The sequence below is a fragment of the Lontra canadensis genome, unplaced genomic scaffold, assembly GCF_010015895.1.
Source record: "Lontra canadensis isolate GAN:19392208 unplaced genomic scaffold, GSC_riverotter_1.0 scaffold5, whole genome shotgun sequence".
Taxonomy (NCBI): domain Eukaryota; kingdom Metazoa; phylum Chordata; class Mammalia; order Carnivora; family Mustelidae; genus Lontra; species Lontra canadensis.
In genome coordinates this window covers 13462910-13476353 of record NW_022630999.1, presented here as the reverse complement: position 1 = coordinate 13476353, position 13444 = coordinate 13462910, and the positions used below count along the sequence as shown (strand labels likewise).

At 34.8% G+C, this 13444-nt stretch overlaps 1 protein-coding gene across 2 annotated transcripts in view; it reads right to left on the bottom strand.

Moving 5' to 3' along the window:
- The window catches only part of NDUFS4 (NADH:ubiquinone oxidoreductase subunit S4), a 110953-nt gene that overhangs the window by 65733 nt on the left and 31776 nt on the right, over window positions 1–13444 (bottom strand). For both annotated transcript variants that reach the window (XM_032851463.1, XM_032851462.1), the window contains exon 2: window positions 3134–3212. In XM_032851463.1, coding sequence (XP_032707354.1) covers window positions 3134–3212 — 79 coding nt within the window. The remainder of the gene's footprint in view (window positions 1–3133; window positions 3213–13444) is intronic.

Sequence of the window (13444 nt, the reverse complement as noted above, 5' to 3'; positions counted from 1 at the left end):
GAATCGAGCCCCACGTTGGGCTCCCTGCTTAGTGGGGAGTCTGCTTCTTCCTCTCTCTCTGTCCCTCCTCCAGCTTGTACTCTCTCTCACTCACTCCACTCTCTCTCTCTCTCAAATAAATAAATAAAATCTTGGGAAAAAAATAGTAAAATAAAATATATGTCTAACCCAAAATTACAAAGAGTCTATCCTACATTCTCTTCTACCAGTCTTATACTTCTTAGTTTTACATTTACAACTCTGAGTTTACATTTAGAACTTTGAGTTAATTTTTGCATATGGTACAAAGTATGGATGAAGGGTTTTTGTTTTGTCTTGCATTTGGATATACAATTGTTCCATCTTCATTTGTTGAAAAGACTTTTTTTTTCTCAGTAAGAAATAGCTTTCTAATAATTATGGCTGGTAAGTAATATAAAGAGTAGCCTCAAAAGAAATGAGAACAAGTTAACTGGAAATTTTTAAACAGAAGTTTGAGAGCCAGGTGCTCAGTCTAATAAAAAAGAACAGAAGATTAAATTATCTTTCCAAATCTCAGTCCCCATCCACGGTTTCACTTTCTATAGTTTCAGTTACCCACAGTCAACCATGGTCTGGTAGCTAATGATTCTCCTAACATAGCTATCTGAAGGTCAATAGTAGCCTAACACTATGTCACAATGCCTACATCATTCACCTGACTTCATCTTATCATGGAGGCATTCTATTATCTCACAGCATCACGAGAAGGGTGAGTACAGTCCAGTAAGAAATTTTGAGAGACCACATTCACATAACTTATATTAGGGTATACAGTTATAATTATTCTATTATTATTGTTAATCTCTTACTGTGCTTAATTTATAAATTAAACTTTATCATAGGTATGCATGTATAGATAAAACATAGCATATACAGAGTTTGGTACTATCTGTGCCTTCAGGCATCCACTGGGGGTCTTGGAATGCATCCCCTGTGGATAAGGGTGAGGGGGGCTACTACGTATTTTTAGAATAATTCTTGTTCAAAATGCAAATATAATCAACTCCAATTACTTAATATTTCTGGAAATATCTTCAGCCAATTGTCTTGTCATTATGCTATCAACTCAACCTTTCATCCAGTAGGTAGTATGTGGGAACAAGAAGACCCGAAACCCCTATCAACATTATGTTACCTATTTGACTATTTAATATTTGCATTTTAATATAAACCTAAATGAATGGCTAAAACTCATGTTTGAAAATTACCTATGGGTTTCAGTTACCTGTTTAAATATTACTTCAGTAACCATGAATAATTTATAAGTAAGACCTGAATTGATTTCAGCTGGAATAGACATTTTGACTAATACACTTCAAGAAAGACATAACAAAGCTGGGAAAAATCTATACAGGGCAACAAAATTCATTGAAAGTATGCAACTGATTTAATAAGAAAACAACAAAACTCAAAGCAGTCTGTTTACCTCTCTGGTAAGACTCACAGCATCTTGTTTAGAGCAACAGACTGCTACCTCACTTATTCTTCAAACTAGAAAGAAGAGAACTTAGAACCATTACTAATAAACTCTACAGAACTTGGAAATCTTATGAAGAGTGAACCCCACAATATTAAAACAAGAAGGCAACCTCTTGGGGTTTAAAAATGGTCACTGGAAAAATTAAAATAGTACCCTCATTAATTAATGAACATATGGCATGTGTAAATCATCCTCCTCTTACACACATACCATCTCACTTCTTTTATACTTGACTAAGCAAGTCGTGTCTGATTAATACGTGAAGAGCAGGCAGACGGTCCCTGGATAAGAACTAGGGGATTGGTGAACAGCATCCCGGTAGAGTAGACTGGAATGCGAATGCTCTGAAGCAGGGAAAGGAACAGCAAGTTCCAGGCTTGGTGTGGCTGGAGCACAGTGTATAAAACACAGCAGTACAAGATAAACCTGGGAAGGAAGGCAGGACTTGAATCAGGTAAGACCTTGAAAACCATTCAGGGATTTTAAAGTTTACTTTTAGGTCAGTAAGAAAACCTACAGTTCTTACACAAGAAGTGACAAAACCAGCGTTTAAATAACTATCCTGTTTATCCTTTGGAAAATGAATTAAAGGAAGATTAAAGTATCTATAAAGATCAATTTAAAAACTACTGCAGCAATAGGTGAAAGATGATGGTAGCAGCCTAAACTAGGATGACAGCAATGTCAGCAAGCAGAACTAAGAGGCAGTTTAAAGATAAAACTAACCAGCCCTAAGCATAAGATCAGAGTTTTCCAAACTACCTATCCATTCTCTGTTTACTTATCTATTTATATCTTTAGTGGTATAAACAGTGTTTATATCTTTAAGTGTGACCTATTATTTAAACTATGCTTGCAGTCAAAATAGAGAGATAAAAGAATGTATAAATGGATGAAGAGTATTTAAGAAACACACCCATACATTTGATAATGATAAACCAGATAAAAAATGGAAGCACACTTACACTATTACATATTTTTTTACAAGTCTTAGATATTACAAAATTTATGCTATTTTACTATGTAAGCATAAATAATAAGTTGCATTTAAAGTAACATCACACATAGAAAAAATTTTTAAGTGATGGTACCATAATTCTATCTGCTAATCAATAGAAAATTATTTATTTGTTGCTAGTTGTAATCTCTCATGCATAATATAGAAATGTAATGTGTGTGTACATACACATATACACATACAGTAACAACAACAATAATTAGTTTCATAAAAACATACTTAAGTTTAGGTACTACCTGGTAAGTGTCTTACAACTTAATTAAACAGCAGTATAGTAAGAAAATAAAAAACTATACATATTCATTTATATTTATATTCATGTTCAATTCATATACATTAATTTAAAATGTTCTGATTGCTACTTATAAACACCACAAAAATGAAGGTTTTTGTAATTTTAATCTGTTAATATCTGCATATGACTTAATATTTGTGTATAATGCTTAATACAAATTATCTTTTTGTGATGAATATTTTCTGTTATTATATACAATCTAGAAATTTAAATTCAAATCACTCTCCTGGAAGAACCCAAAACACCATTCTGAAAAGATACTGTACAAAAAGAACCCTGAAGGCAGAATCATAGCAAAGTAATAATAGAAAATTCTTACCAATTTTTCATCAACTGTTATGAGTTGCCTGTCTCGAGCTTGGTCCTGTGCCAGCCTCCATGTGGAAGTGCTTAATGACCTGCAGTGCAAGACTGTAAGTTAAAAAATGATCTGTGCAATGAGAAAAGAGAGGCAGACAAATCTTACATAAATGAGCTACTTTAACAATATCTGTCTTATAAAACAAAAAAGAATAGAAAGAAAGAGAAGAGGGCACAGAAATCCTTTTTCTCCCAATTAGTTCTGTCTGCTGAGTTTTTGGCAGACTCACTTAAGAGTTCACAACAGGCTGCACTTTATGTCAGTCTATAGACTCTCTGTCACAGAAAAGCCGTCAGTGACAAGTACCAAACTCCGTCAGTGTACAGTAGCTGGTTTGTCACCATTATGATGAAAAATGCAAAGCTATATCAATCCTTCTAGAATGCTGATTCCTAAATGACCACATCAGAAAGAAAAAGTAAAATCTCAATCATATACTTCACGGCTGAAAGTAAATATCATAGAACTAAATTATATAATGTTAACAAAGTTTCTAATTTGAAACACTAATTTTCACTTAACACTCTTAATTTCACACAACGCTCAAAATTCACTCTAATTTCAAAACAAAAGTAGTTTAAATAGAAATGATTTCTATAATCATCTTATTTTTTAAAGATTTTTATTTATTTATTTGATAGAGAGAGAGAGGGAACATAAGCAGGTAGAGTAGGAGTGGGAGTAGGAGTAGGAATGCTCTGTAGGGAGCCTGAGGCGGAATTCAATTCCAGCACCCTGGTATCATGACCTGAGCTGAAGGCAGACACTTAACGACTGAGCCACCCAGATACCCTCTATGATCATCTTAACTAATGTTATTAGTTTAGTCCTGTATCTCATTCACAGAGCTGAAGAAAGTTTAAACAGTTAAAACAGAAATATTAAGTCAGAAATAAAATGGGCACCAAAGCTAGCTCCTTTATATTAGCATCGTCTGACCCTCATCCCAAAGAAATTACTTAAAGCTAACAGGTTTTTTTATTTTTACTTCATATATACACTGTACTCTATATTAACCAATACTGTACTGTTGCTGATCATTAAATTTAACATTTTACATTTTCCAAAATATTAAGCCATCTTATGTAGATTTCTCTTTTGAAAGTTAGCTTATACAATCATGACTCAAATTTCAAAACTAACAGAATATACAGTATTAAGTTCTTTCTTCTTTATTTCTTTTAAAGATTTTATTTATTTATATTAGAGAAAGAGAAAGCGAGCACAAGCTAAGGGAAAGGGCAGAGGGAGACCAAACCCAGGATCCTAGGATCAAGACCTGAGCCAAAGGCAGACACTTAACCAACTGAGTCACCCAGGTGCCCCAAGTTCTAATGCAAAAACTTCATGTAAAAGTTCAACTTTCAACAGCTATGGTGTACACAGCTTTATAGAAAATCTACCTACCAATAGTGTAATTTAAAGATAACGATAATACAAAGGCTCTTTTGTTTTATGAATATATATTTTTAAAAAAATCTGTAAGTTATTTCCCAAAATTAATGTAAAGCCTTATTACTTGTAAGATTTTATTTATTTGACACAGAGAGAGAGAGTGACAGAGAGAGAGAGGGAACACAAGCAAGGGGAGTGGGAGAGGGAGAAGAAGGCTTTCCCCTGAGTAGGGGCCAGACACAGGGCTCAATCCCAGGATCCTGGGATCATGACCTGAGCCAAAGGCAGACACTTAACAACTGAGCCACCCAGGCGCCCCTAATTCCTTATTACTTTGAATACCCTTCTAAGAAATACATATACACAAAATACATCTACATGGAAATTATTTTAAATTATTTACACAAATAGTTAAAATACATGTGTTGGTTGTTGTATTAAAGGAGAATCATTAGCTCTTTTAAAAATCTATTTACTATTGAAATCATTAAGACCAGTAACATGACAATAAAAACATTCTGAATACTCTTAACCAAATCCATGTATTATAAGAAAAAAATTAGGCAATGATAAGAGAACTCAGGAAAATTTGAAATACTGGAAATACTCAAAAACGTAGATACATGTCAAGAAAATGAAGCTGCAGAGTTCCTCTAATGAAGAGAAGTGCTAGATCAAAACTGCAAATTATTCTACACAGATTAAAACTCTATAATCCACGAACTGTGTAACTTCAGATTACACAGTGATTTTTATTTAAACAATTTTCTCTTAAACTGTGTAATAAAATCTTACTGTATACTAGTCATAACTTAAAACAAATTTTTTAAAGCATATATAAGGATGTATTTTTAAAATTTTAGATTTATCTCCAACTAACCATAAGAATGAAGCTATATATCACTTTCTGGAAACAGAGAACTTTTATAAACAAATACACAGACAAAAAAAATCATCTCATATTTTCATCAGACTATATATAAAAGAATAAGAAAAAAGTGACAAAAGATGTTAAGTAAAACAATCCTACCAGAAAGAACTAAAAATCACAATTAAAACATTTTGTAAGAAAAAACTTTAAAGGGGCACCTGGGTGGCTCAGTCATTGGGCGTCTGCCTTGGGCTCAGATCATGATACCAGGGTCCTGGGATAGAGCCCAGCACTGGGCTCGCTGCTCGGCAAGGAGCCAGAGGCAGGACCGGATCGCAGGACCCTGGGATCATGACCCAAGCCCTGACTAAGCCATCCAAGCATCCCAAAACAGCAATTATTTTTTTAAAAAATCAAAAATCAGATGTAGGGAAAAACTTTCCTCCAATTATAAACAGTTAAGGTAGCAACAGAGATCTAGAGTCAATTACAAACATAGTAAATTTAATTAATTAGACTTATAAAATATAAGCTACGGTTAATTTTAGATTAAATGTAAATTATATAGCAAATATCTATTTGCTGATTAGCCTTTAAAGAATGTTACATCAGTAAATTGGCAGCAGTAAATAAAGCGTTTTTTAATAATATAAGAGTATAAAAACATTAAACAAGAAATAAAACCTAGGGGGCTCCTGGGTGGCTAAGTGAGTTAAGGCCTCTGCCTTCGGCTCATGTCATGATCCCAGGGTCCTGGGATCGGGTCCTGCATTGGGCTCTCTGCTCCGCGGGGAGCCTGCTTCCCCCTCTCTCTTTGCCTGCCTCTCTGCCTACTTGTGATCTCTGTCTGTAAATAAATAAATAAAATCTTTGAAAAATAAAATAAAACTGGGAAAAGGATGGAAAAGGACTTGAATGACATTTATCCAAAGATCTATATATAATTAGCCAGTAGCAAGAGATGCTCAACATTACTAATCATTAGGGAAATGTAAATCAAAACCACAATAAGATATCACTTCATACCTATTTGGATGGTTTTCAAAAAAATAAGTGTTGGTGGGATATAAAGAACCAGAACACAGTACCTTGCTGATGGGAATGAAAATCATGTAGTCACTATGGAAAACAGTATGGCTTTCCTAAGTTCCTAAGAAAATTAAACATAGAATTACCACGATTCAGCAATTTCACTTCTCAATATATACCCAAAAGAAGTAAAAACAGGGACTCAGGGTGCCTGGGTGGCTCAGACAGATAAGCAGCTGCCTTCCGCTCGGGTCATGATCCCAGTGTCCTGGGATCGGGCCCCACATCGGGTTCCCTGGTCAGCAGAGAGCACAGAGACTCAAATAGGTATTTGTAAACCCATGGTCCTAATAGCACAAATTCCCAAGAGCCAAAGGCAAAAACTGCCAAAATATAAATAATCTTATGTTATTGGGCAATGTATCACAACACTTAAAAAAGTATACGTGTAGGAATGATGAATATATAATTACTAGTAAATAAGTAGTAATTTTAACTTTGCTATTTGGTACCTATTTTTGAGAAATTAGAAATTTTATTTGCCTCATGAACTTGCCTTTCTGTCTACCCACCTGTTGTCTTAATTGGCCTTTTCACATTTCCAGGTTTCTTAAGAGTCAACTTAAATTCTGAGCCCAAAGGATAAACTATGAGGGCTGTGATGATTACTGAGCAAGCTGTTTACTATATTTAGTTTTTTGGTACAAGTTTCCCATAAGAAAATAAGATACCCTGGAAATAGAAAATAAGAGATTTTTTTTTTTTTTAAAGATTTTATTTGTTATTTGACAGAGAGAGACACAGCGAAAGAGGGAACACACACAGGGGGAGTGGAGAGGGAGAAGCAGGCCTCCCGCCGATTAGGGAGCTAGACACAGGGGCTCGATTCCAGGACTCTGGGATCATGACCCAAGCCGAAGGCAGACGCTTAACGACTAAGCCACCCAGGCACCCCAAGAGGTCTTATTTCTAACTCTGGTTTTAGTACCTACTATTTCTATGAGCAAATCATTTAACCTTTCTGCACCTCAATTTCCTTCTTTGTAAATTTGCAAAGTGAGGACTTGTTGCTCTCAAGTTTCTTTTAGTGATGAGACTCTGTGATTCTAATAACTGGAATAAAGTATAGTTCCACTTTAACAATCCCTTTTGGAAATGCTATATAATAATAACTCAATCTATTTTTCTTTAAAACCCTAAGGCTTTAAAACTTTGAAAAATATATATACCACATTTGTTTATCCGTTCATCTATTGATGGACATTAAGGTTATTTCTAGTAATGACATTCATGTGCACGTTTCTGTGGGGACATAAGTTTGCAACTCATTTTGATAACTACCTAATAGCACAATTGCTGGATCATATGTTAAGACCATGTCTAGATTTAAGAAACCGCCAAACTGTGTTCCAAAGTGGCAGTACCACTTGTGTTCCCACAAAAGCATGAGTCAGACTCCTTGCAGCTCCACATGCTTGTTTTTGGTGTTGTTGGTTTTTTGGATTTTAGCCATTCTAATAGGTGTGTAGTGGCATCTCATTGTTTGAGTTTTTAATTTCCTGATGAAATATGCTGTGAAACACCTTTTCATGTGCTTATTTTCCATCTGCATATCATCTTTGGTGAAGTGTCTATTCAGATCTTTTGCCCATTTTTTAACTGGGTTGTTTTCTTGTTGAGTAGGAAGAGTTCTTTATATGTTGTAGATACAAGTTCTTCATCAGATATGCGTTTTGCAAATATCTTCTTCCAGTCTGTGCTTGTCTTTCCACGGTCTTTAAGTACCATCCACAGAGCAGAAGCTTTTAATTTTCATGAAGTCCAACTCATACATTTTTTCCTTTGTGGATTTTGCTTTTGGTGCTGTATCTCAAAACTCAGAAGCAAACCGAGATACCTGGAGTTTTATGCGCTTTTCTAGAAGCTTGATAGTTTTGCTTCTTACATTTAGGTTTATGATCCATTTTGAGTAAATTTTTGTGAAAGGTGTAAGGGCAGTGTATAAATTCATTTTTTTGCTTGTGGATATATTCCAGTTCCACTTAATGAAAAGATTATCTTTTCTCCATTGGACTGCTGTTGCTTCTATCTCAAAGACAGATCAGTTGACTTTATCTGAGTAATCTATTTCTGAGCTCTTGGTTATGTTCTATTGATCTATTTTTCTGTTCTTCACCAATTCTACACTGTCTTGATTACTTTAGCTACGAAGTAAAGTCAGTACCATTGCTCTGACTTTGTTATTCTTCTCCACTATTACATTGAGTATTTGGAGTCTTTTGCCTTTCTATATACCTTAGAATCAGTTAATCTTGATACCACAAAGGAGCTTGCTGAGGTTCTGACTGAGACTGTGTTGAATCTACTAATTAAGTTGGGGAGAACTGGCATCTTAATAATACTGAGTCTTCCTGTCTATATATATTAGGATCCTTGACTTCTTTGATTGGCATTTTATAATTTTCCTCATTTACATTTGCAAATACTGTTTTTATTACTTCAAAATACACTCTTCAAAAAGTCTTAATGATGAAAAGATAAAAAGAAACCATTTGCAATGGAAAACAGTGTCTGAATAAGAATAAATAGTACTGATTCAAAGTACTAACACTATTCTCCCTTTGAAGCAAACTAACTTTATCAACTAAGAAAAATAAAATTCCCGTATCACTTGTAGCAGTTTGAAACATAGCTCCAGATTTTTCTGACACTCATCCCTCCTATCAAGAGCTGCAGGTCCCCTATTCTTAGAATCTGAGCGCTCTGACTGCCTGGTCAATATAATACAGAACTGAGGCTATGTGTATTTCCAGGCTCAGGCCTTAAAACACTAGCAATTTCCATTTCCTGTCACTTAGAGCACTGCTTCTTTGGATATTCACTCTTGGAATCCAACTACCAAGTTGTGAGGAAGTTCAAGGTGCCCCACAGAGAGACCCAAATGAGGAGAAATCAGTAACTAACATTGCTTTGCCAGGCATGTGAATGATCCTCCAGCCCAAGTTCAGCCATCCCAGCAGACATTACATGGAGCAGAGACAAACTTCCCTGCTAAACACTGCCCAAAATGCAGATCTGTGAGCAAAACAAATGACTTCTATGGTTTTAAGGAACTGAATATTGGGGTAGCCTGTGTCCAACTATAGATAATAAAAACATCCCTACAAATAATTGAAGATGATTTTATAAACATTCAAATTGAACCAGTAACTTCAAAAGACTAGAAATGAACTGATCAATTTACAAAGTAAAATTCCTAATCCTATAGAAATTATTAAGGAATCAATTAATCCTCAACCATTTGATTAAAACCAATTGTATCTGTTGTCAATTTATTGGACATTGAATTATAATCCAAATTCCCATTAAATCAGAAAGTGTTTAGTTCCACAGAGAAGTGTTAAACCACAAGAAAATATTACTAAGAGTTCTAACTGAAATATTAAAATAAAAACATACGCACATTCTCCATGTCACAATAATTATCTCAGCCTTAAAATATGCTGGCATTTGGGTCAATCACCTTCAAGTTAATGATCTTGAAGCTTTTCAAGATCTTGAATCAATAGAGAAAACTTAAACTGTCATAATACTGTACTCACTAGACAGACGCAAGAAAGAAGTAATTGCTAATGGAAAAAATAGAGATGGGGGGGCCAAGGGACCATTTTATTTACTAATTTTTAAAGATTTTATTTATTTATTTATTTGACCCAGAGAGAGAGAGAGAGAGAGCGCACAAGCAGGGGGAGTAGCAGGCAGAGTGAAAGGGAAAAGCAGTCTCCCTGCTGAGCAAGGAGCCCAATGTGGGAGCTCAATCCCAGGGTACTGGGATCAAGACCCAAGCTGAAGGCAGACGCTTAACTGACTGAGCCACCCAGGTGCCTCCAAGGGACCATTTTAATATTCTGTGAAAATATATGGAGTGAAAGGAAAGGGTGTTACAAAATACTTTGGTTAAGTTCAGTAGAAATAACAATTAACTTATAATCTATTCACGAACAAGTTCCCTGATTCTAATTCAGATTTATCACAAAATTTCTAATCTTTACCTATAGGACTCCTGTTCATGGATATCCTTTTCCCCATTCTTCTGAGCCAGGAGGAACTTGTAGCATGGACTAATAGCAGTTGTGTCTCTGCACACAACTCAGGCCAAAAACTTAAAACTAATCCTTTGAGTGTCATCCAACAGATGAAGGAAAGATTTGTGCAAGAGGCGTAAGAGGGATAATTATGATTACATAACAGACTTTGGAATGAAATTGAGGAGTAAAAGGAGAATGTGGGCAATGTTTTGGAGGGTGATAATGAAGAAATTGGAGGGCATGACGGAAAATGTAAAGAAAAGGAGAAACTAATCTACCCATGTTTGTAATAACAGGTTATCAAAATAAACAGAATTGAGGTGAAAATAAAGGGAGTAAGAAAATAGATGTCATACTGATGATAGCAATTACATTACAAAACACAATGAATATATGAAAAGTTCACTTTTACAAAGGTCAAATCATTGAGTATACTGGCCAAGAAAAAATAACTACTGGTTTGGAATGCCTTAAGGGCAGAAACTGAGTTGCTGTACTTCAGAATGTCTTGTAAATAACTGGAAGCAAATTTACTGTAAAAATGTCAATTACTAATGTAAATTAGTTAATTATCATTGAGAAGAAAAAATTCACAAAAATAACCAAGAATATTTTGAAAAAGAACTAGAAAGCAGGATCTTTCCAACTAATATGCTACAATAATTAAAAAATGTATTAATACAGGCACCGACACACAGGTAAGAAAAAGTACAGATCATAGTACCAAAACAGATAATGTAGATTTGTAAATCTATTATATAATAAAAGTACAATTTCACATTCGTGGTGAAAGGATGGACTATTTAATAAGTAATACGGAAACGGCTGGCTAGCCTTTCATGGAAGAAAAATGTTTAAATCCAGTTATAAAATAGTTATACCATCTACCAAAGAGCTCCAGATGGACACACACACACACACACACACACACACACTGTGTTGTGTATAAATTACTAAAATAAAAGGGTTTTTTAAAATAACATTTGTATGGAAAAGTTTTCTCAACCAAGACACAAAGCACAATACCCACAAACTGTGAAAGCAAAATAACTTCTGAACAACAAAGGGTACTACAAACTAGAGGAAATATCAGATATGAAGAGTACAACCCACATAGTGGTTAAACCACTAATATCTAGAATATATAAAGGACTCTCAGAAAACAAGGCAAAAATCACCTAAAAAAGGGAGAAAGAGAGCAGGGGATATATATATACACGGTACATAATAATACCAACTATACACCAACTGAAAGAGAATGCGTGTCAGAGTGGATTAAAAAAGCAAAAACTGAACTGTATGTTGCCTAAGAGAAACCCATTTTAAATACAGAGACACAGATTGAAGGTGAAGAGATGGAGAAAGATATAACATGGTAATGGTAATCAAATCTTACTGCAATAATAATATTAATCTCAGGAAAACTAAATTTCACAAGGAAAATTATCAAGATTAGAGGCACCTGGCTGGTTAACTCGGTAGAGAAAATGACTCTTGATCTTGGTCAGGATCATGAATTTGAACCCCACGGTGGGTGTAGAGATCACTTTTAAAAAATTATCAGGAATAAAAAGGGGCATTTACATCCTGAGAAAGGGGTCAATTCTTGAAGAAGACATTAACAACCCTTAAGGTATAAATGCCCAACAAAAGAAGGTCAAAATATGTGGGGCAAAAATCAAAAGAGCTACAAGAAGAAAGTCAAATTCATTATTATAGTTGGGAGACTTTAACACTCTTCTTTAAAAAAAAAAAAAAAATTTATTTTCAAGTAATCTGTACTAGTAGTAACTGACACAGCCAGCCAACAGAAGAACATCAGTAAAGATATAGTTGAAATAAAAATAGGTCACATTCTGAGCCATAAAACACACCTTAACAAATTTAAAAGAACAGAAATCAGGGCGCCTGGGTGGCTCAGATGGTTAAGTGTCCGCCTTTGGCTTAGGTCATGATCCCAGGGATTCTGGGATCTAGTACTGCGCTTCAGGTTCCTTGCTCAGCAAGGAGCCTGTTTCTCCCTCTGCTTGTGCGCGCATTCTCTCTCTCTCTCTCTCTCTGACAAGTAAATAAAAATCTTTTAAAAAATACATAAATAGGGGCAACTGGGTGGCTCAGATGGTTAAGCGTCTGCCTTGGGCTCAGGTCATGATCCCACATCTGGCTCCTGGCTCGGTGGGGTGTCTGCTTCTCCCTCTCCGTCTGCCTCTCGCCCTGTTCATGCTCTTTCTCTCTCTTTCTCTCTGTCTCAAATAAATAAATAAAATCCTTTTAAAAATTGTTAAATAAATAAATAAATAAATAAAAGAACAGAAATCATAGAATGTACGCTCTTAGTCAATAGTGGAATTAAACTAGAAACCAGTAACGGAAAACTGGAAAATTCCCAATTCTTTGGAGATTAAACAAAATACTTCTAAAGAAACTGAGTCAAATGAAGCCTCAAAGCAATTTTAAAATATTCTGAACTAAATGAAAATGAAAATACAGCTTTTCAAAATCTGCTGGATGCAGCAAATGCAGTGTTTAGAAACTCAGCATTAATACATACATTAGAAAAGAAAAAGTCTAAATTCAAAAATCCAAGGTTCTACCAAAGGAAACTATAGAAAAGTACAATATAAACCTAAGGCAAGCAGAAGAAAAAAATAATAAAAGTTACAGCAGAAATCAATGAACTGTAAACAGGAAATTGGTAAAGAAAAATCAACAAAACTATAACCTGTTCTTTGAAAAGATCAGAGGAAGTGATAAATCTCTGGCCAGGCTAACCAAGAAAAAAGACACAAGACAAAAATTACCAATATCAAAAACAAAAGGGAGTGTCATCACTATTGATACCATAGTCATTAAAAGGATAATAAAAAATATTATAAATACCTCTGT